Source organism: Bubalus bubalis, chromosome 17 (assembly GCF_019923935.1).
Source record: "Bubalus bubalis isolate 160015118507 breed Murrah chromosome 17, NDDB_SH_1, whole genome shotgun sequence".
NCBI lineage: Eukaryota > Metazoa > Chordata > Mammalia > Artiodactyla > Bovidae > Bubalus > Bubalus bubalis.
In genome coordinates this window covers 18,666,778-18,694,373 of record NC_059173.1, presented here as the reverse complement: position 1 = coordinate 18,694,373, position 27,596 = coordinate 18,666,778, and the positions used below count along the sequence as shown (strand labels likewise).

Here is a 27,596-nt window from a genome sequence, read left to right as displayed (position 1 = left end):
AGTAGTACCTATCTAGAGTTCTACTGATGATCACACAATCCTATAAACCCACCTGTAAGGCTGTGTGAAGGTTCATTGAGTTAACGTATACATAGCACTGGGAACTCTATATGAGCATTTGCTTTTATAATTATCTGTGTCATGTTTTAAAACTGGTGCTAGGCATTCCCTACTATGGACTTATCATAGTTCATTTCACCATTCACCTGTTGGGCATTTGGGCAGATGCTCTTCATCACCGTCACACATAGCACTGTGATAGACATCTTGTGCACCACTTGGGTACCCATGTGAGTGTTTCTCTAGGGCAGGTATGGAGAACCAGAAATGCCAGGGTGTAAAGAATGTCCTGTTTAAATGTTACTAGATTGACAAATTGTTCTCCAAAGTTATTATACTTTTATTGCACAACCAGTTTAATAAATCTGACCAAATTGACAAATCCTGGAACACAAACATTTGTTTTCCCTATATCGTGCTTCTCCATTTTTGCCTCTTTTCTTCACTACAATGAAAGGATTCATCTGACGGAGAATGTGGATTGGGGTAGGGTCCTGATACTTATCCACCACGGGATTGACTGCACCTGTGATCGTGGCCTTATTTCTGCACTCTCCTCAGTGATCCAATAGGCCCTGTTCAGGTGTTTTGATTTTGATATCCTGTAGACATATCGAGTCTTACCCGTGTTGGCTCCACAATGGATTCATACTTCTTCTTGTAGTAGTATTCATTGACTGCGCAGGGTTGACAGCACTTGCACCAGGGATAAACATGCGATCGACAGTATTTACTTGAATAAGTGTTGATGAGCATGTCAATGAACACGGTGGCCTGGAAAGAACCAGACAAGCACCTTGTCAGTGAAACTTTCTTTAGCCACATCATTTTCATAAAGTGTGAGAAAAAGAATCTCTTACCAAACCAAAGTAGGAGAGGGTTGAACCAATGTACACGATCAGCTGGATGATGTCAAATTTCCCCCCCTTGAAAAGAGAGTACAAAAGATTACTTGGTTGAAATTCAGAATCATGCTTTTCTGCTCTAACATGTAATTGTAAGTTCCAGCAGAGGAGGGAGTCTAGTGCCATGAATTTGACAACTGCATCCAATGTGTTCACAGCAACAACGATTAAGGAGACTGAAAAATGAATCCCATTCCTTCTGCTTCTGTCTCTCAGGATGTGCTTGAAAACATGGGTGTTTTAAACTAAGAAGCACTGGAACCCACACACTGAGAGGAGAGCCACTGAAAGTTTATTTTTCCATTCAAGGTGAGTGTTTCAGAAGAGCTTTCCCTAAAAGTGATTTGAAATTACTTTGGAAACAGAGGGAAGGAATGTCTGCACAAAGTCTCCCCTTAGATGTCCTTGTGATTTTTATTCTCAGTGTCTTTGTATCTTCTCACTATATCTCATTGATTCTTGTGGGGCTTATTACCACGTTAGGTAAATAATATGCTGTCAGACAAGATATGTGGGCATCCATTGGTTTTTGCATCTCTCCTCCTTCTGGAGACAGCATGCCAATTTTCCTCTGGAGAACCATCTCTGTGCATACTCAGTCCCTGTAGTTTGCAGGAAAGAGGCTGGTTCAGGGCTGGTCTAAGACCCATTGTGAGTGACCGTAGTCATAGTGTTTAGTTCATCAGTGAGTATGTGGCTCATACTGGGCCAGTCAAAGCCAGTGGCATCTGCTGAGGTTTTTGCTGAGATGTTCTCTTTCTGTGGAGGTTGCTAAATTACAAAGATATAAGTAGCTGCTGACACTACCACCTAGAGATGACCCACTGGGAATGACGCCACAACAGAGGAGAAAAATGTAAGAGATGGAGGGGGGCAGATTCCTCATGATGTTATTAAAACATCTGGATTCAGCGATATCTGAAGCCTGAAAATTGCCTCTGGATTTATCAGTTATGAACTAAAAAAAAGGACATTTTTTTCTTTTTTCCTAACCCAATTTGAACTGGGTTCTGTTCCTTACAAACTGTTTTACAGAGGGATCTCTTTCTCTCTCCTTTTTTAAAAAATTATTTTTAATTAAAGGATAATTGTTTTACAGTATTGAGTTTGTTTCTGCAACCCATCAGCATGAATCAGCCATAGGTATACATACGTCCCCTCCCTCCTGAATCTCCCTCCCACCTCCCGTCCCTTCCCACCCTTCTCGGTTGTTGCAGAGCTCCAGTGTGAGCTCCCTGCGTCATGCAGCAAATTCCCACTGGCTACCTGTTTTACATATGGCAGTGTATATGTTTCCATGCTTCTCTCCCCATCCTCCCCATCCTGCCGTCTCCTTCCTCCCCCCTCCATCCTGCCGTCTCCTTCCTCCCCCCTCCACGTCCATAAGTCTGTTGTCTATGAATGTGTCTCCATTCAGTTCAGTTCAGTTGCTCAGTTGTGTCCGACTCTTTGCGACCCCATGAACCACAGCACGCCAGGCCTCCCTGTCTCCATTGCTGTCCTATAAGTAGGTTTGTCACTACCATCTTTCTAGATTCCATATATATGCATTAATATATAATTTCTCTCTCCTTTTTAAGCATCAGAGTATTTTTAAAGTTGAGTTATTAGGTTTTTTCCTCAAGCCCACTCTTGTACTCATTAGATGACTTGTCCAGGAACAAGGACATTTCATCCCCTTTTATATCCCACATGCAAAGTGCATAGTGCCAGCTAATGACTATGACCAAAGCATTCACCCTTTGAGATACTATGGCAGTAATTTAAGACACAGTCATAGGAACGGAGATGCCAGTGGCTGAGAGCGGAGAAGAGACTTACGGTGCCGAAAACCAGGACGTCAAATCGGATCCCGTAAGCCTTTATTAGTGTCCGCTTTTCAGTGTTATTTTCCTTATAGTACTTGGCATATCTGTAGGAGGAAAAAGATCCATATTTATAAAGACCTATCTGAAACTGCTGGTATTTTATGAAAAGAAAAACCAAAACAGTAGCCGATCTAGTCTTCTAGTCTTCTTTCAGCTCTGCTGTTGTTAGCAAAGGGAAGAACACAAATTTCTCTCTCTTCACCTGGAACCAAAGCACCACCTCCCCACATCACCGCCTCTACTTTTGGCAAAACGGAGTGATGGAAAGTCTGCTTTAAAAAAAAAAATTATTTTTGTATATTTATTTAGCTTCCTTTGTGGCTCAGCTGGTAAAGAATCTGCCTGCAATGCAGGAGACCTGGGTTCGATCCCTGCGTTAGGAAGAGACCCTGGGAGAAAGGAAGGGCTACCCATTCCAGTATTCTGGCCTGGAGAATTCCATGGACTGTACAGTCCATGGGGTCATAAAGAGTCCAACACAACTGAATGACTTTCACTTGGCTGCTCCAGATCTTAGTTGCAGCATGCAGAACCTCTAGTTGTGATCTTCGAACTCTTAGTTGTGGCATATGGGATCTAGTTCCCTGACCAGAGAGATTGAAGCCAAGCCATCTGCATTGGGAGTTCAGAGTGTTACAGACATTTACAGCAAAGATATAAGTAGCTGCTGACACCACTGCATAGAGATGACCCACTAGAGATGGACCACCAGGGAAGTCCCAGGACATTTTTTTTTTTTTTAGTTTTCTGAATGTGAGTTTTATTTATTTTTTATTTTTTTTCTTTGAGTTATTAACTCATAATCTACTTATAGGTGTGGGGAGAGAAGAAAACAAAAAAATGAATGCTCTGCCAAAATATAGTATGGAACATCTGAAATTCTTATTTTTATCTTTTTTTAAGCTCTCTGGATCTGACATAGAGATGAATTAGATGTTCTCAGCACTTTCCGTGCCTGTTTCTGGCCAAAGAGGTTTCGGTTTCTTTGCATCTGAATGTTCTCATTTAATGACAGCACTTTCTTTTGCTCTATTAACTGATTTGCTTTTTAAAATGCAAGGCAAGCATGCATCACCACTCCATGCCCCAGGGTTGCATAATCTCTCCATGCAAGCTGTTTTTCCTGGAAGGTTAACACTGTAGTAAATACTTGAATTTCAGTTTTCAGGGGTTTGGTATGGTGGTTCTCATACTGAGGGCAAGAATCACTTGGGAAGCATTTTCAAAAGGCAGATTCCAGGGCCTCACCCCCAAAGGGTGGTTTCAAATGGTGTGAAATGTTTCTGGGAACCTGTATGTCCAGGAAAGGGACCAGCTGGTTCTGATACAGGTGAACAGTGGACCACACTCAGAAATACCAGGCCCTCATGGGCAAGGATGCTTTTGCATGCTGTAGTGGGTTGAATAATGCCCACACCAAAGGCAAGTCTCAAGTGCTTAACCCCTGCACCTGCGAATGTGACCTTATTTGGAAATAGGATCTTTGCAAGTGCAGATGAGTTAAGGATCTCAAGATGAGATCATCCTGGATTTAGGGTGGGCCTTAAATGCAATGACTGTATCCTTATAAGAGGAAAGAGAGGGAGAGTTGAAACAGAAACACAGAGGGGAAGCCCATGTAAAGACGGAGGCAGATACTGGAGGGAGGCAGCCACGAGTTAAGAACTAAGCAGTTTCATCTCGTTGGAATTGGCTTGAAACAATATTTTGGGTCAATCAAGTTTTCTGTCTTAGGAATTTGAAATTAAAAAAACCACTAGAATTGGCCTATTTAAAAAAAAAATTGAAGTTCTAGATGTAGTGCTGGTGCTAGAAAGGCTATGGAGTTAACTTTTGAACAGCACAGGGGTTGGGGTGCCCACCCTCTGCCCAGTGGAAAATCAACTTTAACTTACAGTTGGCCCTTCATATCCATACTCCCTCTGCATCTGTGCATTCAACCAACTGCAGATTGTGTAGTACTATAGTATTAATATTTATTATTTAAAATAGTGTGTGTGAATGGACCCATGCAGTTCAAACCCATATTGTTCAGTTATATATTGCAAGAAGATATCCTTGATAAGCAGAAAAAATAAGCATTAGTCACATTAAGAGCAGAGCACCAGTGAAGATCTATAATTCCCTGGTGGCTCAGTGGTAAAGAATCTGCTTGCCAGTGCAGGGAACTCGGGTTCAATTCCTGAGTCAGGAAGATCCCTTGGAGTCGGAGATGGCTACCTACTTCAGTATTCTTGCCTGGAGAATCTCATGGACAGAGGAGTCTGGCGGGTTACAGTCCATGGGGTCGCAGAGTCGGACGCGACTAAGCACAAGAGCCATCGGAAGCCAGAAGAAGCAAGGAGAGATCCTCCCTTGGGGCCTTTAGAGAGAGTATGTCCCTGCTGACACCTTGATTTTGGACTTCTTGCCTCCAGAACTGTGAAGTTTCTGTTGTTTTAAAGCCACCAAGTTTGTGGTAATTTGTTAAAGCAGCCACAGGAAATGCATACACATATATACCTGTTCTGAGAGCAGAGAATCCCATCAAGCATTCTGTCCTGCTTTACACATCTTGTAAATAAACTGAATCATTGCCTAAGGACCTTTGGCCACAGATCTTTAAAGGATGAAATTTCTGCAACGTAATCAATTCCTTCAACTTCCTGTATTTTAGAAAGCTTATATTTTCTCATATACCTCATATAACCTCTAATTTCATTCTCTTTTCTATGGCTATTTGAAAATAAAGTTACCCATCAGGTCTCCACAATTTATTTTTGGCTACAGATTTCTTCTGGTGCTTGATTCCAGAGAACAAATGCTCTAATACTTTGAGCTGAAAGATCAACCAGTTCTTCAGAAAGCTCAGATCTCTCCAGGAGATAATGTTCTTAGGCTCAGCTCAGAGACTTGAAGGACATTTGCTAACATCTGATGGGTACATTGCCCTGCATGCGTCTGCTGGCCGCTGAAAAAACAGCCTGGGAGGGCAGTCGGGGACCACTGACCCAGGCCTCACTTCCTACTAATGGCCACAAGCCTATTCAGTAGAGCAGCAGGGAATGATCAAAACATTACCTAAACTAGGAGCTGGTTTCAGGGCCCTGGATAAGACTCCATGGCCCCAGAAAAGGCAAAAAGCCTCTTATGGGACTTCCCTGGTGGTCCAGTGGTTAAGATTCCAAGCTCCTGATGAAGGGGGCTCATGTTCGATCTTTGGTCAGGGGACTAGATCCTACATTAAATTATAACTAAAAAAGATCCCACATGCTGCAACGAAGTTTCCGCTTGCAGCAACTAAGACTCAGGGCAGGAGGGGGAGAAGCCAAATAAATAAATATGAAAAAAATAAAGTCACTGAAGCAAAGACAGTGTTCTTTAAAAATGCCTCTTGTGTGTTGATCTCAGCCAGCTCTTAGTCAGGAGTTTCAAACTCAGATGCCTGTAGGGGCCAGACAGATGAGAGAAATGAGTGATGCAGCCAGATATGAGGCAATAAAGAGTGGTGAGGACTGTGGCAAACCAAGAGGGAACCACTGATACTCAGCTCCAGCTGAGTGCTCTCCTGTGGGATATGAAGCCAGTGTTACATGGTTTGATTTTTTCCCAAATAGTTTAATTTTTCAGAAAAAGCAGGAAGTCCATATTTTTATGTAGAATATCTCAACATTCAAAACATTGTACAGGCAACAACAATAACAACAATAACAAAAAAGTTTGAAGTCTGTTTGCCAGTTAATGATGCTGCTTTACCTAAAATATGAATAGATCCATTTGCTTGAGTGGATAACAAAAAGTCAATAAGAATGCTAGCAGAAGGGTTAGGAGGCAGTGAATGAGTGTGTGTGTGTGTTTGTACATGTACTTTGGCCTGTATTTACACACTCAGATTAAGTATAGACACCTCATTTTATTCATTCTCCCGGGCAACTAGCAACCTGGTTGTAAGAAACAAAATATAGTCAAACAAAACATCAAAGAAGAAAGCATGTTTGGGATGCTAGATGACATAGCCTAGACCAGTGCTTCTCAAATTTTAATGTGCACATGAATCTTTTGGGAATCATAAGATGTAGATTCTAGGCACTAGTGGTAAAGAAACTGCCTGCCAATGCAGGAGACATAAGAGAGTAAATTAAGAGTGGAAGCTGAGATTTTTACATCATAACAAGCTCCCATGTTGAGGCAAGGCCCATGTTCCTGGTAACAGGATCACATTTTGAGTATCGAGGGTCTAGATTAGTGATTCTCAAACGAGTTTGCGTACAAATAACCTGGGAGGGACAATCCCCGGAGTGTCTAATTCAGTAGGTCTGAGGAAAGCCTGAGAATTTGCATTTCTAACAAGGTCCCACGTGATGCTGATGTGGGGACTCATACTTTGAGAGTCCAGACCATTAGTAGTAAAAGTATTCAGGGAAGCTAATATGTTTGCAAGTTGATTCCCTAAGATGGACTCCTATGTGTGCAGTTTCCCTTCTTAACTAGGAAAGCTCACTTTTCAGGAAAGTGCACAGTGCCTATGGGGGGTTCCTATCCCGTCCTTGGAGAGGCCTTTTCTGGGTGCATTCCCGCTCCCCACCCTATCAAACTATCTTGTTTGATTTTCTTTGAAGCATGTATCATCATCTGAAATGGTCTTATTGGATTTCTTTGTTTGTTCTATTGAGATATAATTAACATATCATAAAATGGATGTAAAACGCTTACTCCTTGGAAGAAAAGTTATGACCAACCTAGAGGGCATATTAAAAAGCAGAGACATTACTTTGCCAACATAGGTCCATCTAGTCAAGGCTATGGTTTTTCCAGTATTCATGTGTGAATGTGAGAGTTGGACCATAAGGAAAGCTAAGCCCTGAAGAATTGATGCTTTTGAACTGTGGTGTTGAAGAAGACTCTCTAGAGTCCCCTGGACTGTAAGGATATCCAACCAGTCTATCCTAAAGGAAATTAGTCATGAATATTCATTGGAAGGACTGATGCTGAAGCTGAAACGCCAATACCTTGGCCACCTGTTGCAAAGAGCTGACTCATTTCAAAAGACCCTAATGCTGGGGAAGATTGAAGGCAGGAGGAGAAGGGGATGACAGAGGATGAGATGGTTGTATGGCATTACCGACTCAGTGGACATGAGTTGGGTAAATTCCAGGAGTTGGTGATGGACAGGGAAGCCTGGCGTGCTACGGTTCATGGGGTCGCAAAGAGTCGGACACGACTGAGCGACTGAACTGAACTGAACTGGTATATGAAAACACCTCACAGAATACCAGGTTATACATATTATATGATCTCATATAAGTCCCACAAGTGTTGGTTAGACAAAGGAAATTTCACCAGAAGGTTATCTTCGGTTATCTCAGGATAGAGGAATTATATGGGTGATTTTTATCCTCTTTTCTATGGTTATCTCTGTTTCCCAAGTTTTGCTTTTTATCTTACAAAGAGAGTGCAGTTCTTTAATAATTCATACAAAAATTCAGTCACTGCCTAGCTCTCAGAGGAAGTCTTTTACATTCATCTTGTTGCCTTGGGAAACAAAACTAGTCTTACTGGCTGCTGGGGATACAACTCAGCAGGGTCTGGGAGGTCCCTGGGAACCAAGGGCTAGTTACTGGGCAAATCTGACCTGGAGCACTGTTACCTGAAGTTGTAGCCAGGGTACAAAGACTCCTTGGCGGTCTTGTCATCAAGGCGACGGAAACTGTATTTTGGACGGCAGTGATGGAACCATCTGTCCAGGTTGCAGTCCCAGTAGATCTCAATGCCCATGATTCCTCCCTGGGAAGAAAACAAGAGATAATCTCTAAGCCTCGCTGGACGTGGGTTATGCAGCTATCAGACATCTCCCTGCATAGTGATGATCACTGAAGGAAAAGTTTGCTTTTGAGGGTAAAAAATGCTGATAAAAAATTTCAGAGCTCTAAGTATCATCCAGTTTAACTCATACAAAGACTACTTTGGCAACTACAAATGCATCTCCCTGCTCCTCCTCCCACCTGGAACATACTACCATTAAATTTACTTTCCTAAAATACAACTTTCAAAAAGTAGTAGTAATGTTAGTCGCTCAGTCGTGTCTGACTCTTTGCGATCCCATGGACTGTAGCCCACTAGGCTCCTCTGTCCATGGGATTCTCCAGGCAATACTGGAGTAGGCTGCCATTCTCTTCTCCAGGGGATCTTCCTGATCCAGGGATCGAACCCAGGTCTGTGGTATTGTAGGCAGATCCTTTACCATCAGAGCCACCAGGGAAGCCCAACTTTCAACAAACCCCTCCTGTAATCAGACATTATTAATGCTTCCACCCCCATTAAAGATTATATGAAACGAGTTGCCAGTCCAGGTTCGATGCACGATACTGGATGCTTGGGGCTGGTGCACTGGGACGACCCAGAGGGAGGGTATGGGGAGGGAGGAGGGAGGAGGGTTCAGGATGGGGAACACATGTATACCTGTGGTGGATTCATTTTGATATATGGCAAAACCAATACAATATTGTAAAGTTAAAAAAAAAAAAGATTAAGTTGAAGCTTATCATACTGGAATTCAGCGTGCTCCATCACTTCCTCTCTGCTTATCTCCAAATTCTCCCTTGGAGAAAGCTGTTACACCAGACTATGCTTTTCCCAGACACGCTTTGCATTTTCACTTCTTTTTTATTTTAAAATAAAGCTGTATCTCAACAGCTTTATTGAGATACAATTCACATACAATTCGCCCACCTAACATGTACAATTCCACACTTACATTCATGTATGTGTGCAACTGCTACCACAGTCAATTTTACAGCATTTTCACTACCTCCAAAAAAGAAAAACCATGTAAACTTTAGTTATTACCCCTCTCAACACTAAGCAACCACTAATCTACTTTTTGTCTCTGCAGAGTTCCTTATACTGAACTTTCACATGAATGAAATCATGTAATACATGATCTTTTATGTCTGGCTTCTTGTGCTTAGCATAATGCTTTTAAAGTTCATCCATGTTGTAGCAGATGTCATTACTTCATTCCTTTTTGTGGTGAAAGAATATTCCATTGTATGAATACACTACAGTTTATTGATCCGTTCATCCTTTGATGGACACTTGGGTCGTTTCTATCTTTTGACTATAATGAACAATACTGCTGTGAATGTTTACATACAAGTTTTTGTGTGAATATAAGGTGTCATTTTTGGGGGGTACATACTTCAGAGTGGAATTACTGGGTATACTTTGCATCTTTTAATCTTGGCCCTTGACCTTTTCTCCCAGTGAAGCATTTCTCCCACCCACTTCTATAGCTAAATTCTGCTCATCCTCCAAGACCCAGCCAACATCCTTCCCCATCCACGCAAGCACCCCTATACTCCTCAATTCATGGTGACCTTTCTCTCCTCTAAACTTCTAAAGAATCTGCTCATCTCTTACCTATACTTGGTACTTCCTTTTTTTTCTACAGACATTTTTTGAGCACTGGCCATCATATTTCACTGAAGCTTAGACACTGTTGCTTGTAAGACACACAGGGTTTTTTTTTTTTTTTAATGTTCCTCCAAGGAAAAAACTGGTGTCAATTAAACTGTGAGATTCCATCAACTGAAAGCACTTACTGATTTCAAAATTATTAAAAGTGAAAAAAGATATCTCTTTGAATCCATGAAATTAGGCATTTCAAGACAGTATGCTAGATGTAGTATTCTGAGGATACAGAAATGAGTAACAAAGAGGTTCTGACTTGGAGAGAGGAGAAATAACACAGAAAAATCACAACTGCCTTTTTTGGGGGGTCAGGCACTAAGCCAAGCACTCTACCTACTATAGTGAATGTATTAATACCTTTGTCACTTGGCATCCATTTTGCTGGCTTCTGGGAAAGCTACCTGGAATTTCTTTTAGGAAACACCTTTCCTAACTCTCCGTGGTTTGAATGGGGCTGTGACCTCTCCCAGGAGTGGGCACCTGACTCAGTCCTGGCCAATCAGGACAGTGCTTCCCTCTGGACCTGATGATTAGTTCAGATAGATTATGTGGCCCAAGGTAGGGTTAATCAGAACTCTCCTTGAGACATTTTGCCAGAACCATAGGGGAAAAGGTCCTCTATTGGTTGAGACCACTAGCTATGGAGTGTGAAAGTCTAAAGCAGCACTATCTAATAGGATTTTCTCTGCTGATGGATATAGTCTGTATTCATGCCCTATAAGGCAGTAGCCAGCGGTTATTGAAATGAGGCCAGTATGACCAAGGAAATAAGTTTTTAATTTTAATTAAGTTTAAGTTGCTGCATGTGACTTGTGGCTACCATATTGGATAGCAGAGTGCTAGAGCTTTGGTGGCTTTGACTTGACATGTGGAGAATATCATCATTAAGGAAACAGTCAAAAAATGAAAGGAGTCGGATTCCTGAAGACATCATTTGAGTTCTGGGATGCAGCTATGCCTAAATCTATCGTACTCTTCATTCAGCCAACAAATACTTATTGACTGTCCATTATCTGCTGAATGTTATACAAAAATGAACCAAAAAAAAAAAAAGAGCTACCTTCATGGAACTTACATTCTAGTCAGAGAAAATAGACAACAGACAAATGGATATGATGTAAAATATATAGTATGTCAGATAATGCTTGGTACCAGGGATAAAAATAAACCTGAAAAGGGCCTGCTGGGATAGAGGTGGGAATTGTCATTGTAAATGTAGCAGTAAGGGAAAGCTTCACTGAGCTATATTTGAGTGAATACTGGAAGTAAGTGTAGAAGGCAGTTAATACTATGTCTGGGGCTAGACTGTTCCAGGCAGAGGGAACAGCAAGGGAAAACTCTCAAGGTAGGAAGATGCTTTGGGTATACTAGAATGTTCATTCCACCTGGTCTTTCTACACAAGTTAATATGGCTTCTTTTTGGTTAAGTCACTTGAATTTTGTTTCTGTTATTTGCCTCTAAATTACTTTTTATTTTTTGCTTAAATCACTTGAGTTGGATTTGTATAATTCGCTACTGGAATAATCCTGAGTAACCAAAGTGTGGTAGTCTGGATAATTGTTGTTGTTAGTCTCTAAGTTGTGTCTGACTCTTTGCAACCCCATGGGCTGTAGCCTGCCAGGCTCTTCTGTCTGTGGGATTTCCCAGGCAAGGATACTGGAGTAGGTTGCCATTTCCTTCTCCAGGGGATCTTCCTGACCCAAGGGTTGAACCCACATCTCCTGTATTGGCAGGCAGATTCTTTTCCACTGAGCCACCAGGGAAGCCCAGCCTGAGTAGTAGCTCCCCAGATACACCTAATCCTAGGTCCTAATCCCCGCATCTCTGAATATGTTACCTTAAATGGCAAAAGAGACTGCATGCGTGCACACTCAGTTGCTTCAGTCATGTCCGACTCTTTGTGACTCTATGGACTGCAGCCCACCAGGCACCTCTGTCCTTTGGATTCTCCAGGCAAGAATTCTCCTGGAGTGGGTGCCATGCCCTTCTCCAGGGGATCTTCCTGACCCAAGGATCAAACCCACGTCTCCTGCGTTGCAGGCAGATGTTTTAGCACTGAGCCACTAGGGAACCCCCCAAAGAGATTGCTGCTGCTGCTGCTGCTGCTAAGTTACTTCAGTCGTGTCTGACTCTGTGCAACCCCATAGACGGCAACCCACAAGGCTTCCCCGTCCCTGGGGATTCTCCAGGCAAGAACACTGGAGTGGGTTGCCATTTCCTTCTCCAGTGCATGAAAGTGAAAAGTGAAAGTAAAGTCGCTCACTCATGTCTGACTCGTAGCGACCCCATGGACTGCAGCCCACCAGGCTCCTCCGTCCATGGGATTTTCCAGGCAAAAGTACTGGAGTGGGTTGCCATTGCCTTCTCCAAAGAGACTGCAGGTATGATTAAATAAAGATCTTGAGAAGAGGAAATCTGGATTATCTGGGTGGACCCTATAAGGATACTGATCTTTATGAACAGAGAGGCAGAGGGAGATTTAACACAGGATAAGAAATCAGTGTAGGGGACTTCCCTGGTGGTCTAGTGGTTAAGACTCCATGCTTCCAGTGCAGGGGACACAGGTTTGATCCCTGATCAGGGAACTAAGATCCCACATGCCGCAGAGCAAATAGGCCTGCAGGCCACAGCGAAGGATCCCATGTGCTGCAACAAGGACCCAGTGCAGCCAAATAAACAAATATAAAAATATTTAAAAAAAAAAAAGAAAAATGAAATCAATGTGACCACTGAAGCAAGATGCTATGCTGGTGGCTTTGAAGCAGGAAGAAGGGGCTATGAGCTAAGAAATGCAAGGAATGCAGTTTTAAAAGGTGGAAAAAGCAAGGAAATGGATTCTCTCCTGGGGCCTCCAGAGAGAGCATGGCTCTGCCGGTATCTTTATTTAGGCCCAGTGATACTCATTTTGGACTTCTGACCTCCAGAAGTATAAAAAATGTGTTGTTTTAAGCCACAAAGTTTGTGTTAATTTGTTACAGCAGCCACAGGAAGCTAATAGACGAAGGGTTTCACACATAGGGTTGTTGTGGGATTAGATGTGGTGATGCAGGAAAAGTCCTTGTCATTGAACATGGATTTACAAAATCCTCCATAAATAAGAGCATATTATTAAGACCCAGTGGTCCAGCCTCTTGGCCATTGGTCATCCTCCATCCCTTGACCCACCCTCCCCACATTCCACTTTAAACATCACCAACCTGAATGGCCACTTCTGAAAAATTATCTCCTGTTTCTTGGAAGATATCTCCTAGTCGGAAAATGGGACACTGTGGATCCCGAGTCTTGTGAAAGGTGCAAGTGGTGTTTAAACCCGGCAAGATGTTTCTCCTGCACATGATGAAAAGCAAACAAGCATCTCAATTGAAAACTGGGATCCTTCTCTTTCATGGGAGTGAACCAGTGTGGCCCCTGGCACCGTGAGGGCCTCCAACGATCCTGCCTTCTGGATTCACACCCTTGTGTATTCCCCTCTTACACTGTCCAGTGTTGGTCTGTGTGGCCAGTGATATATGACAGAAGTGATGGTGTGTCACTTCTGAGATTAGATTATAAAATACAGTGGCTTCTCTCCTGGTTACTATCTGGCATGCTTGCTCTTTGGCTTGGATCACTTGCTCTGGGGAAGCCAGCCACCATGTCCCAAGGGGACTCAAGCAGTCTGAAGGAGAAGTCCACATGGTGAAGAACTGAGTTCTCCTGATGACAGTCACTTGAGTGAGCTTGGAAGAGGATTTTCCAGCCCCAGTCAAGTCTGGTGATGGCTGCAGCCCCTATTGACAGCTTGACTGTATCGTGAGAGACCCCGAGCCAGAACCACCCAATGAAGTCATTCCCAGATGTCACTCTGGGATGCCCAGAAACTATGTGGGAAAATTACAGTTTGTTGTTTTTAGCTTCTAAATGTTGGGGTGAATTGTTATGCAACAGTAGATAACAAATACAGCCAAACATTCTGGGCACTTACGTGGTATAATTGTGGCCAGGGAAGTCGATATTATTCTTGATGAGTACAGTAAAGTTTTCAGCACTGACCAAGAGCGCAGGCCTGAGAGAGAGAAATGCAAAATGGGGATCAGTGACTACAGGGACCAAGGGAGTCAGTGAGCCAGTGACCAGAGGCTCTGATTTCTTGCTTGGGTCAATATGATGGTTGCAGAGAAATGCAATCCAGTGAGCAAAACCTTCCAAAATTCTCTAGCTTCCCTAGGAAGAATTTCTCCCTTCTTAAGACCCCATGGAAGGAGTTCCCTGGTGGTCCAGTGGTTGATAATCCTTGCTTCCACTGCAGGGGCATGGGTTCGATCCCTGGTTGGGGAACTAAGATCCCATAGCTGTGTGAGGTGGCATAAAAAAAGACTTCGTGGCATTTACTGTAATACTTGTCACTCTGATATAATGGTATGTTTAGGTATGTACAGTGGTGTGTTGGTAAATGTTTAAAAACCAGCTCTCCAGGAAAACAATAAGCCCTGATATTGTAGCAGTTACTGACTACTGTGGTATAAATACCCCCACCATCGCTGATTTCAAGCTACCCGTAGAACATCACTGAATTGGAATTGGGAAGGGATGAGCATAAATGGCTCAGAGCTGGTATAAGCCAGCTCCAGCACACTCCTGTTTGTATTTTCCACAATCAGCTTGGTGATCCTGCAGGGCTGAGACAATAATTTTCTCATCTTGGCATCCTCAGCCTTTAGCACAGGGCCACACATACATACTTGACTCTACCATTCACTCTCTAGAGGCTCTGAGTGGTATAAAATCCTCCATGAGTGAGAGGAGCCCAAATTCTAGACTGCCAGAAGGTCCACCCACCATCCATGCATTCATTCATTCAACAAATATTTATTGTACCGGGAATGGGGCTGGGCCCTTGGGACGCAGTGATGAACAAGACAATCGAGGTTTTTGTTCTGGTGAGGTTGAGAATCTGTTAAAGATGGAAAGAACAGGCTCCACAAAATGATGCCACTGGTATCCTGTTGCCTGGCACACCTGAGTAGGTGGCAAATATGCATGGGAGAAGCACAGGCTAAAGGTGGAGGGTATTTGGAAGGAAACATCAAGAATAATCTGCTCTGGGGGCTTCCCCGGTGATCCGGTGGTTAAGACTCCGTGCTTCCAGGGCAGGGGACATGGGTTCCTTCCCTGGATGGGGAGCTAAGATCCCATATACCACAGAGCAACTAAGCCTGGGCGCTGCAACTACTGAGCCCACACTGTGGAGCCCGTGCTGTCACGAAGATCTCGTGTACCGCAACTAAAATCCAATACAATCGAAAAATGTTTTAAAAAAGAATGATCTGCTTTTTATTTCAGGACTTCCAGAGCCCAACTTTGGCTCTACTGGGGATGTAATTATAGAGAACACTGTAATTTTTGCCTTTCCACATCAATTCCCCCCCTCTAGCAGTAGCACCTCAATTTTTTCCCTTTGGGAAAGCCAGGTCTCTTCCACTCTCAGTCCACTCTCATCTCCTGCCCATTCCTTACAGCTCCCAGGGTGGGCATATGACCCGGAGCTGGTTTAACAGTGTAATCCACAGAGTCCAAAAGTCTGTTCTTTACATCTGTGTCTCTTTTGCTGTCTTGCATATAGGGTCATCTCTGTGGGAGAAGGCAAGGGTGGATGATTTGAGAGAATAGCATTGAAACCTGTATATTACCATATGTGAAATGGATCACCAGTCCAGGTTCAATGCATGAGACAGGGCTCTCAGGGCTGGTGCACTGGGATGACCCTGAGGGATGGGATGCGGAGGGAGGTTGGAGGAGGGTTCAGGATGGGGGACACATGTACATCCATGGCTGATTCATGTCAATGTATGGCAAAAACCACTACAATACTGCAAAGTAATTAGCCTCCAATTAAAATAAATAAATTAATTTAAAAAATCACATCCCAAATGAAGCAGCTTGAATTTCATGGTAGTCTTAATATAGTCTACACTTTTAATAAATCATCAATTAAAAAATATTTAATCCACCAGCTTTGTGATGAACCATCTTGACAGAGATAAAATACCATTTTCACTTCAAAGAGTACCTAATCTGATTGGAAAATACTAACATAAAAGCAATAATAAAACTATACAATAATGACAGAAAAAAAACAAACAGTGTAATCCAATCCCCTTGGCTTCAGTGATTGATTCTTTGACTGTCACATGCCTTAGGCCATTGAGAACACCCCAGGATTATTGTGGGAACTATTGGGAAAGAAACACTTGTTTTCTCTAGGATTATTAGTAGCAAGGACAAGGTAGACCTGGAGCGCCCCAGACCACAGTGTGAGGCCAGCCAGCATGGAAGAAAAGAAGAGCTAGAGGTTGGGGAGAGGAGAAAGGTAGAGGAAGAGAGAGAGAAAAATCTTAAGACATCATTTAAAGCCTTGATCAAGCCTTGCCTGAAGCTAGTATTTCTGGACTTCCCATTTACGTGAGTCAAAAACACAAGCCAAAAATTAACAGTCCCTTTTTTTTTTCCTGAAGCCATTTGAAGTTATATTGTCACTTGCACACACACAAAATCTTGTTTACAACAGATGCCTGCTATTTGCCAGACCCTTTGCCTTTAGAAGATTTCAAACTTCTGGGAAACATGCTCAGAATCAAAGGACTAAATGGTTCCCTTTATTTCTCTTTCATGACACTTAAAAATTTCCTTTTTGGAATGACAGCTCTCTGTGCATGTGTCTTATCTCTTCTATTAGATTGCAAAACCCTTGGGACCTGCTCCATATCTGGGTCTTCTTGTATTTTACAAAAAAAAAAAAAATGAGCACAGTTCTCCCTACTATCTGATAATGGATGTGCTGGAGAAACAATTGAATGACTCATCTTAGTAATGCTTTTGTATAACATATGAGAAACTGAAGGTAAGGGAGTTACTTGTCCAGGGTCATGTAAAATTGCAGCCCAGGTCACAAAACATCAGAGATGCCTGGTATTTATGTGATGAATGAGTTGCTGGCAGAGCCAGAACTGAAAACCACAGGTAATCAAGAAGCCTCTTGCCTTGAACCAGGGCCTTCTTGAATGTAGGCTTATGTCCCCCCAGGTCTTGGATAATTTCTTCCAGGACCTACAAATGAACCTGGGTGGTGCCATTAGCGAGTGAGAGCCGGACAAGCTGGTACTGCCTGGTGCTTCCCACTCTGACATCAGGAACTTTTGCCCGAAGCTTCTAAGAAGTTAGTTTGGGGAAGTTTTCTCTTTGCCCCACAGATGCTGATGGTGTGGCCCTGAGTCACATTTCTCTAGAACTACACTGTCCAACATCCCCTAGGCATGTGTGGCGTGTGTGACTATTTAAATTGTGTCTGTGTGTGCTCAGTCTCTCAGTCGTGTCCAACTCTTTGTGACCCCATGGACTATAGTCCGCCAGGCTCCTCTGTCCATGGGATTCTCCAGGCAAGAATACTAAGTGGGTGGCCATTTCCTCCTCCAGGGGATCTTTCCGACCTAGGGATTGGACCCATGTCTCCTATGTCTCCTGCACTGGAGGCAGATTCTTTACCACTGAGCCACTGGGGAAGCCCGACTATTGAAATTAAATTAAACTCAAAATTCAGTTCAGTTGTGGTAACCACATTTCGGGTGCTTAGTAGCCACATGTACTAGTGGCTACCGGATTGGATGGTGGAGGTACAGAATCTTTCTGTCATTGCAGAAAGTTCACTGGACAGTGCTGGTCTAGAACCACCACACGTCGAGGGGCAGGTCCTGTGTGTGTTTGTGTTATTGGGCACTTTACAGTGTGCCAAACACAGGGCTCATTGTGCAATCACCGTGCAATTATCATCTCATTTAATTCTCACAACAGCCCAGGAAGGTTGGTGCAGTTATTATCCTCATTTTATTTTTAACTGAAAAAAATATATTTTGGCCACGCTGCATGTGGGATCTTAGTTCTCCGACCAGGAATGGAACCTGTGCCTCCTGCGTGGGAAGTGCAGAGTCTGAATCACTGGGCCTGCTGGGGAAGGCCTGTTATTCTCATTTTAAAGATAAGGAAACTGAAACCCAAAGGGGTTAAGGCACTTGTTCAAGGTCACATAGCAAGGGTGCATTAAAACTCGGATTTCAATCCAGCTCCCCTTATTCTCTGCTGAAATGCAGCCCTCCCAGTGTTTTCTGAGGTTTAACATCAAGTTCTGCCTTCTGGGCCTGACCTTGAGAAGAATCAGCACAGGGGAACACCAAATATGTACGTCACTGTGAACATTTAAGGAAACTTCCTTTGCCTTCCCTTCCTTCTCTCCTCCCTTCCCTTCTTCTTCCTTTTTCCTATTTCCCCTCCCACCTTCTCTTCCTTAAGCACTCAGTACAGACACTGACAGTCAAAATGGACCCTGCTATAGCACTGGAGGTGGTGTCTGGAGGTGCCCTGGAAAGTGCTGGAACACTCAAGGGGCAGGGGCACCCGAGGGTGCTCAAGGCAGTAGCTATTTATCAGCTGGTCCAGAATTATGTCAGTATTTTGACCACAAGCAAGGCCCTCCCAGAGACTGCTAGTGTGTCTGGCCTGGGAGTCACTAAGCCAGTAAGACCCAGGTCTTGGGGAGGGAGGGTGGTGCTGAGAAGGGAGGCTGGGGCAGTGCCTCGCAGGGCTTCATCTGCTTGAAGCTGCGGGCCACTGTGTCTGTCCCCTCCCTACAACTCACTCCGGAGCCTTTTCCGCTGTCTCGACAGGACACCAGGTGAAGACTTCACAGGTCTTCTGCTTCTCATTATAATCTATACACCTGCCGGTCTGGATTCCTGTGAAGGGTCAAGGGGTTGTAGAAGCACAGGTGTGAAAGAACTGTGGGAGGAAACTCCACTCCACTCAAGCAAGAGGCTGTTTCTCAATCCAAGCAGTTTTAGTTTCTGTGTAACCTCATCCAAACCACAGGCTTACATAAGAAAAACCAAGCAAGCAACACATCGAATAGTAAGGTTTTCAAAGAAGGATCAAAGAGAAGACATAAAGACCACAGATGCTGTTAGATTTTTGCTTGCTTGTTTGTTTCTTCACAAGAAAAGATGCCTGAGAGGGAGGCAGAACAGGGTATATTCTTTTGCCTGGTATAAATGGACTAGCACATGACTTCTAAACAGACATCTGAGTTCCTCTAGGTGTGTACAGCAGGGACCAGGATGTACAGGGCCATGCAGTAAGCATGGCACATCTTCCTGGAGCATCAGTGTAACTAACAGATATTTAAGGGGAAAGTTAAATAGTAAATAGTGTTAGTTAACTCTCCTCCAACTCAAATGCACAAGCATTATGGAATGGAATTGAATATTAATATGCCTTTCTGTGTACATGTGTGTTATAAACTGGCTTTTAAGGCAATGGCACCCCACTCCAGTACTCTTGCCTGGAAAATCCCATGGACGGAGGAGCCTGGTGGGCTGCAGTCCATGGGGTCGCAAAGAGTCAGACACAATCAAGTGACTTCACTTTCACTTTTCACTTTCATGCATTGGAGAAGGAAATGGCAACCCACTCCAGTGTTCTTGCCTGGAGAACCCCAGGGACGGGGGAGCCTGGTGGGCTGCCGTCTATGGGGTTGCACAGAGTCGGACACGACTGAACCGACTTAGTGGCAGCAGCAGCAGCAGCAGTGATAAAGAACCCACCTTCCAATGCAGGAGACATAAGAAACATGGGTTCGATCCCTGGGTTGGGAAGACCCCCTGGAGGAGAGCATGGCAACCCACTCCAGTAGTCTTGCCTGGAAAATCCCCATGGACAGAGGAGCCTGGAAGGCTACAGTCCATAGGGTTGCAAAGAGTTGGACACAACTAAAGTGACTTAGCACATGTTATAAACACTGATGGCTGGAGAGGATGTGGAGAAAAGGGAACCCTCCTACACTGTTGGTGGGAATGTAAACTGATACAACCATTATGGAGAACATACAACCATTATGGAGAACAGTGTGAGATTCCTTAAAAAACTAGGAATAAATCTACCATATGACCCAGCAATCCCAGTACTGGGCATATACCCTGAGAAAGTCACAGTTCTAAAAGACACGTGCACCCCAATGTTCATTGCAGCACTGTTTAGAATAGCCAGGATATAGAAGCAACCTAGATGTCCATCTACAGATGAATGGATAAAGAAAATGTAGTACATATACACAATGGAATATTACTCAGCCATATAAAAGAACAAATGAGTCAGGTCTAGTGAGGTGGGTAAACCTAGAGCCTGTTGTATAGAATGAAGTAAGTCAGAAAGAGAAAAACAAATATCATATATTAACTCACATATATGGAATCTAGAAAAATGATATCAATGAACCTATCTGAAGGGAAAGAATGGAGAAGCAGATGTATAAAATGGACTTGTGGACACAGTGGGCTAAAAAGAGAGTGGGACGAATGGAGTAAGTAGCATTGACATATATACACTGTCATGTGTAAAATAGATAGCTGATGAAAAGTTGCTGTATAACACAGGGAGCCCAGCCTGGTGCTGTGTGATGACCTAGAGGGATGTAAAGGAGGGAGGGGAGAGAGGCTCAGGAGGGAGAGGATATATGTATATCATGGCTGATTCAAGTTGTTATACGACAGAAACTAACACAACATTGTAAAGCAGTTTTCCTCCACTTAAAGCAATGATATTTTTACTTTTTCTTGTTCTTTTTTGCGAAATTTGTTTTAATTTTATGTGTCTTTTTAAGTTAAAACAAGATCTCTGGAAACTCTGAAGGTTGATATTGCCTCCAGGGGCCCTGGGCGGGGTACACATTCATGTTTCTCAACCTTTGGGGAAATTCAAGAGGAAACGTGTAGAATACTCAGATGATGCTACTGGGAAGTTCAAATTTTCTATCAGTGAGGACCCTGAAGGGGCTAATTCTGTGAGGTTTTCAGGAGCTGCCCTCACTGGGAATTAGAGTCACATTCATAGTCAGCAGTTGGTCTTCTGGGTTCAGAGTCGAGGCAGGGGGCAGGCACAGGCTCATCCATTGCCCAAGGAAGGTGGACAAAGGCAGCTGAGAGCCAGAAGCTAAAGAGCTGGTCTTCTCAAACATCACCAGGATCCCAGACCATCCCCCTGCAGGTCTCAGAAAAAGAAACAGAACGTACCTTTGCTCTGCGGGCCCAGCCATCCCTTTTTACAACCCTGATCAGAGGAACAGAGCGTCCTGCGGGTGGGGTACTGCAGAAAGAAGGACAAAATAGTGGGGAATAAGTTGTGTCTCTAAGATATAGGAGAGCAGCTGTCTATCTTCACACAAACAGTTGTGTGCAGATAATGCTCAAAAATCCAAACAGCCCAAACAGCCACCAATAGATGAATGGACAACTAAAATCTAGGACACTCATGCAATAGAATGTTATTTGGCCATGAAAAGGAATGAATGAGTACTGATACCTGCTACACTGTAGATGAAACTTGAAACATGATGCTAAGTGAAAGAAGCCAGACAGGAAAGACCACGTATTATTGTATGATTCTGTGTATATGAAATGTTCTGAACAGGCAAGTCCATAGATAGAAGGGTGATTGGTGGTCGCCAGGAGCTGAGGGAAGTAGAGTACTGAGTGTGACTGCTATAGTGGGTATGATGTTCCTTTTTGGAATGATGAAAATGTTCTGGAAACTGACTCAGATGATGTTTGCCCAATTCGGTGAATATACTAAAAACCACTGAGTTAAATGCTTGAAAATGGTGTGTTTTATGGTACGTGACTTATATCTCAATAAAAAATAAAAATAGGGACTTCCTTGGTGGTCAAGTGGCTAAGACTCCGCACTCCCAATGGAGGAGGCCAGGGTTCGATCCCTGGTAAGGAAACTAAATCCCTCTCACTACTACAAAGATTTTACATGCAGCAATGAAGATCCTGCATGCTGCAACTAAGACCTGATGCAGCCAAATAAATGAATACTTTTTAAATTAATAAATATATAAAAATAAGTAAAAGTCTAAGAAGCATATGCCAGGGGCCACTTTCAGGGAACAGCCCTTGGTTTGGAGAGCGGGGGCCTGGATCATGCAGCCTTGTGGCTGAGGAACCAAGTGAAGCAGACAGGTGCAATGGCTCAGCAGGAAATGTGGAAATAAAGGACTCCAGCCAGCCCTCTCTCCTGGCCTGAGAAAAATGAGGTCAGTCAGCTTCTAAGACTAAGGGCTGAGGGCAGAATGAGGAAAAGAAAAGTGAGATGGCTTGGTTTATGCATTCTCGACTTCCCGATTTCTGAGGACCAGGTTTAATGGCCAGTCTTAGGGAGACCAGGAGTTTCTTGAAAATAGGCTGTTACAGAAATTCAGGGGAGGGTCCAGGCTTGGACGCAGGTGCAACCAGGTCTGGCGATAGCTGCACCATTTTCTAGCTGAGTGGCCTCAGCCAGGTTACTTTGCCTCTCTGCACCTCAGTTTCCTCACCCATAGAAGGGGAATGGACGGATTTGTCTTATATGTTTGTTGTGAAGATTAAATGAGTTATGATGAGAAAGGGGTTAGCCCGTAGCTTTTGTTTAGTGAATGTTTCCTGTAGTTTCCAATCTCTTTCACTTTCATGTTCTCTCTTCTTCCCAAGTTGCCTTCTTCCTGTCACCCAGCATGTCCTTGGTTTGCTGCTCTTGTGATCCCTGACAATATTGTGAACCCTTTGAACACAAAGCCTGGGTTGTTCTTTGTAGTCTGAGTGCCTGACACATAGTCGGTCTGGATAAACGTGGAAAGAATGAATGAATGATCATTCACCATGGCTCATGGGAAGTTACGTTATTTTGATTATCAACTGGAAAGAAATCTCAGGAAAGAAGATAAACCTACTCTATTTTATTTTACTCTCAAGGTGAAATTCCAAAATTAAAAAAAAAGAAAAAACAATAGACATTCGAATCATCTCTTTTGTGATTGTCACATGCATCAACGATGGCCACAAATTCTTTGTCACTCTTGCTGTTGGGAGCTAGAGCATCTTCCCTTCCCTTTGAAGCTAGGTCTGACTCTGAGTGAATAACCAACAGAAGGCAGTGGGAGTAACGCTGTGTCAGCTCTAGTCCTGAGCCTGGGAGGCCTGGAAGCTTCTTTTGGTCTGGCGGATCCTGAGCTGCTGTGAGGAAGTTTGGAAAGACTACATGGAGAGACCCTGAAAGGAGGAGAAGCCTTAAGAGTCCCCAGAGAGGAAGAGAAGGCCAGCCAAGCCCAGGCCATGAGAGCCCCCACACAGATCCCAAGATCAGCAGAACTGCCCAGCAGAGCTCTGTCAACCACTGTACTATGAGAGTCCCTAAAATGCTCATGGCTTTAGGGACTTCCCTAATGGTTGAGTGGTTGAGACTTCACCTTCTAATGCAAGGGGTACAGGTTCCGTGCCTGGTCAGGGAGCTAAAATCCCATATATCTCACTGCCAGAAACATAAAACATAAAACAGAAGCAATATTGTAACAAATTCAGAGAAGACTTTTTAAAAAATGGTCCACATCAAAAAAAAAAAAATTAAAAAAAAGAAATGCTCCTGGCTTTAAGTCCAGCAGGTTCAGGGCAGTTTGTTATGTAGCAATAGATTATTAGGACCAATGTCTCTTCATTTTGGTGTACACCTGGGGCTTGGCCATATTTACTGGAGACAGATGTCAAGCCCTATCCTTGACTTCCACCTTCTGATAAGAGTTTCGGGCCGGGGCTGAGGGGAGGGGACTGTGGGGGGTGGCTGTCGATATGCAAAGAGAGGAGGCAAATTTCCCATTAGAGCAACCCAAACCAGCTCGGATCACAGATAAAAATCCCAAGAGTTACATAGTATTCTCCAGGCTGGCATTGCCTCCACAGAGCTCAGTCTGAGTGACATCCTGTCTGAGAAGGAGTAACTTGTCATTTGGGTCATAACAGCTAGCATTGGAGTGCTTTTTACAATGTATCATGCTTTGTTTCCATCCTGTCACAGAGATGCGCTCATTTGTTTCAATAATCCCAAGACCTAGGTTTTGCAATCAGCCCCTTCTTGCAAATGAATACACCAGCGCACAGAGCCGTGAAGTTACCTGCCCAGAGTCACAAAGGTAATAAGTCAAGTTTTGAACCATTTGCAGTCTAGCTCCTAAAACCCAGGCTCTTAATCTCTGCACTATCTTGACTCTCTTCCTCGACTTCTTTTACAAGTCTCTTTATTAATTTCTTGTAAGTCTCAATAACTTGAAAAGTATCTGTGAAAAGTGCTACGGCGCGCGGGGGTGGGGGTGGGGTGGGGGAGGAGTGTGAGTAGCAATTTCAGAGTATGGGACAGGAGGGAACCAAAGGCCCCAAATTGGATTCAACTTCAGATGCTGCTGGGTAGGGAGATGGAAGGGAATATTTAGTTGGACAGGTACCTGGCTACTTCATTAGAGTAGCAGGGACATTTAAGGGGAAATGGAGGCAAAATAAACGTAGAGGGGTCTCTTTTTAGGGGAGCATTATTGAGACAGACCTGAAGGGAATGTTCGCTTATTTCCAAATTTAGGTAGAAATGATGGCAAGGACTGTGATGCAAGAAAGCATATCCACACTGAGTTCTCACTCAGAAATCTAGGCCTTGTCACCAGAGAGGGCTGATGAGCAAGACCCACAGGCAAGGCGGGTCTTCCCCACAGGCGCTGCACCTCACCTCTCGGTGTTGGGACAGTCCCTGGTAAAACACAGGTGTCTTACTTGAGAGGGGAACAACAGGAGGGTATTGCCTAGGAAGACATCACTATAGACAAACTTATCAGAATAGCTAGTTGTCATTTTACAGAGCAGTGAACAAGACTGGGGTGGGACAGAATAAGATACACATGGTTTTATAGGGAAGAAAGTTTTCCAGAAGAAGGCAGAAGGTTGAGAGAGAGTATGGAGAGGGCAAAGCAAGGTGGGGAGAGTGAGTGGATGGTGGTAGTGAGGGTGGGAGATATCGGGGCTTCCCCACTTCACATAGAGCCTAAAACTAAAGAAGTGCAATGAAATACCAGACTTGCACTGTCTGACATCTTCCCTGGCTGGCCCTGCAGGCAGTTCAGAGTGAACAGTGGGAGAAGTTGTGAATGAGGACAGGTGGATTCTAAATCTGGCTCTGCCTCCAGCAAGCTGTGTGATATTGGGAAGGTCCCTGATCCCAATATCAGTGCTGATCTTTGTGCTGACCTGTAAAATAAGGCTGGGAGTGCTGTTACCCCCTAAAGTTGTTGTGAGGCTCTGCTAAAACATGAGACACTATGCAAATGCCAAGGTTCCATGCTGTCCCAAGCTGCTCCGGGAGCAAGCGGCGGAGAAAGCAGGCCTCGAGCTGCACAGGCTCCTAGTGCTACAGCTGGAGACCCAGGGCAACAGACAGAGATCTGGTGGTTACAGAGCGAGAAATGCAGGGTCTTCTCACCCTTACCAGCCACCCCAGATCTACAGCCCTGCTCTGTAACAAGCAGAGGCTCAGTCAATATTTGTGGGCTCCACAACACCCCTGGTCCCAATTTCCATTTCCTCTGACCTGCGCCTCCTCCAGGATCTCTTATCACCCATCCCTCTCTCCTTACCTCGGGACACAACCCTTGCTCTTGGCCTTCTGTCTTGAGAAAGTTTGTCATCATAAAAAAGGAGTTCCCCTGCAGAGAAAAAGGAGAGAAGGCAAAATGGCAAGCCCTTTGAGAACAGAACTACTTAATCATAGTGATCCAACTGGCTAAGTGCCTGGGGGTGAACCTTTCCACTCTTCTAAGCTTCAGTCTAGAAATCTGGGTCTGGAAGCAAATCGACTACCCAGAGCGCTTAATATCCAAGCTGGATGAGCTGCCCTAATGAGCTGAGGGAGAGCGGAGGAACAGTCAAATCGATTGAGCACTCATTTTCCATTCCAGCCTCAAAAGCAGCCTTTTCATTTTGGGGGACACAATAAGTCCCATTACGTTGAAAACCAAAAGATGTGGGGAGGTAGAGGTGGGGGTGTTACCTCCATCAGAACGCTGTTCAGATTATCCAGGACTTTAATGAAAGGGTCATAGGGCATCCCACCACCTCCTCCATCAGAACGCTGTTCAGATTATCCAGGACTTTAATGAAAGGGTCATAGGGCATCCCACCACCTGGGCAATAGGTGGAGATTTTAATGACCCTCTGTTAGAAACAAATGGATAGCAGCTTGGCTTTTATGGTTTTTCAAAGCTTTCCAGCTTCCAGGGGCTGCCAATGGGCCCTTTTGTCCCTCTTACCACCCTCCTCCATCTGTTCTTTGGTGTTCTCAACTCCACTTCAATCTTTCCCTTTTGAGAATTCTATGTTCGTTTTATCTTTTCGCAGATTGAGACAATATCAAGCCCTTTTGCTATGGTCCACACCTTTCCATTCTTTGTCATCTATAGCCTTCCCTTGTGCAAAACTGTAGCCAAGATTTTTCCTGGAGACATTTTTGTTGATAAAATGCTGCACAAACAATACAGAAGGGCTGGTCCCCTCAAGGCAGAAAGTTCTTTGCCTTTCTGGATCTAGGCAAAACTTGCTGACTTGATGGCCCTGGTTCTGAAAAGCTATGTATAAATAAAGTTTGAGTGAATCAAATCATGTTTTCAATGCACCAGGACACACTGCTATTTTGAGAAACCCTGTAGGAATTGATAAAACAAAGTGTCATCTCCTTTGAGTTGCTGCATCTGACCCAATTTTGCAATTTTTAGGTTTTCTCAGTTGGGATTTTCACAGAGCTTTTTAAATGGGGCCAGTGTTTTTCTGGAGCGAGTCTCTAGGTCCCAGGGGAGGAGGAAGAGGCCCTGGGGACAGTGACCGGGGACGAGTCCTGGGAGGATGCTGACAGGTGCTCACCTGCAAGGGGAAGGTGTAATCCGCCATATCAAAGACACTCTGCACAACCTTCTTCTGCCCGTTCTCCATAATCTCCTTTTTCACCTCTGCTATCCCTTTTATCTTGCTGTGCACAGAACTGATGACAGGCTCTTTCCGTTGGTACCGCTTGTCACTCACCAAAGCAAAGCTAAATGACAGACACAGAAAAGCATCAGCGATTTTCTCAAGGGAGACACAGTGCCATGGTTTTGGAGGCAGGAACTGAAAGCCAGCTCCATTAAAATCCAGGCTTTGCTGGGTGACTTTAGTCAAGTGACTCACCTTCACTGTGACTCATTTTCCTTACCTGTAACATGGGAAGAATAGTCATACCTACCTCATGGGGTTGTTTTGAGGATGGACTGAGATACCCATGCAAACTCCTCAGCACTGTATCTGGCTCCTAGTGAGCTTTCACCATGTGGAAACTGTTGTCCCCAGTACCAGTCTCTAATATCACCTAATATAGACCTTAATTTATAGATTGCCTTCTCAAATAGTAAAG

At 43.9% G+C, this 27,596-nt stretch overlaps 1 protein-coding gene and 1 long non-coding RNA gene across 3 annotated transcripts in view; one reads left to right on the top strand and one right to left on the bottom strand.

Moving 5' to 3' along the window:
• Positions 1-1,828, top strand: part of LOC123329938 — a 36,147-nt gene extending 34,319 nt beyond the window's left edge. Inside the window, exon 3 of the long non-coding RNA XR_006545564.1 lies at positions 1,182-1,828. This is a non-coding gene — a long non-coding RNA (uncharacterized LOC123329938). The remainder of the gene's footprint in view (positions 1-1,181) is intronic.
• P2RX7 (purinergic receptor P2X 7) overlaps positions 1-27,596 on the bottom strand; it is a 57,817-nt gene that overhangs the window by 7,195 nt on the left and 23,026 nt on the right. For both annotated transcript variants that reach the window (XM_006047142.3, XM_025267643.2), the window contains exons 2-11: positions 27,071-27,239; positions 25,792-25,860; positions 21,377-21,449; positions 18,952-19,048; positions 14,248-14,328; positions 13,481-13,610; positions 8,460-8,596; positions 2,787-2,877; positions 921-986; positions 685-834 (exon numbers count right to left, since the gene is read on the bottom strand). In XM_006047142.3, coding sequence (XP_006047204.2) covers positions 685-834; positions 921-986; positions 2,787-2,877; positions 8,460-8,596; positions 13,481-13,610; positions 14,248-14,328; positions 18,952-19,048; positions 21,377-21,449; positions 25,792-25,860; positions 27,071-27,239 — 1,063 coding nt within the window. The remainder of the gene's footprint in view (positions 1-684; positions 835-920; positions 987-2,786; positions 2,878-8,459; positions 8,597-13,480; positions 13,611-14,247; positions 14,329-18,951; positions 19,049-21,376; positions 21,450-25,791; positions 25,861-27,070; positions 27,240-27,596) is intronic.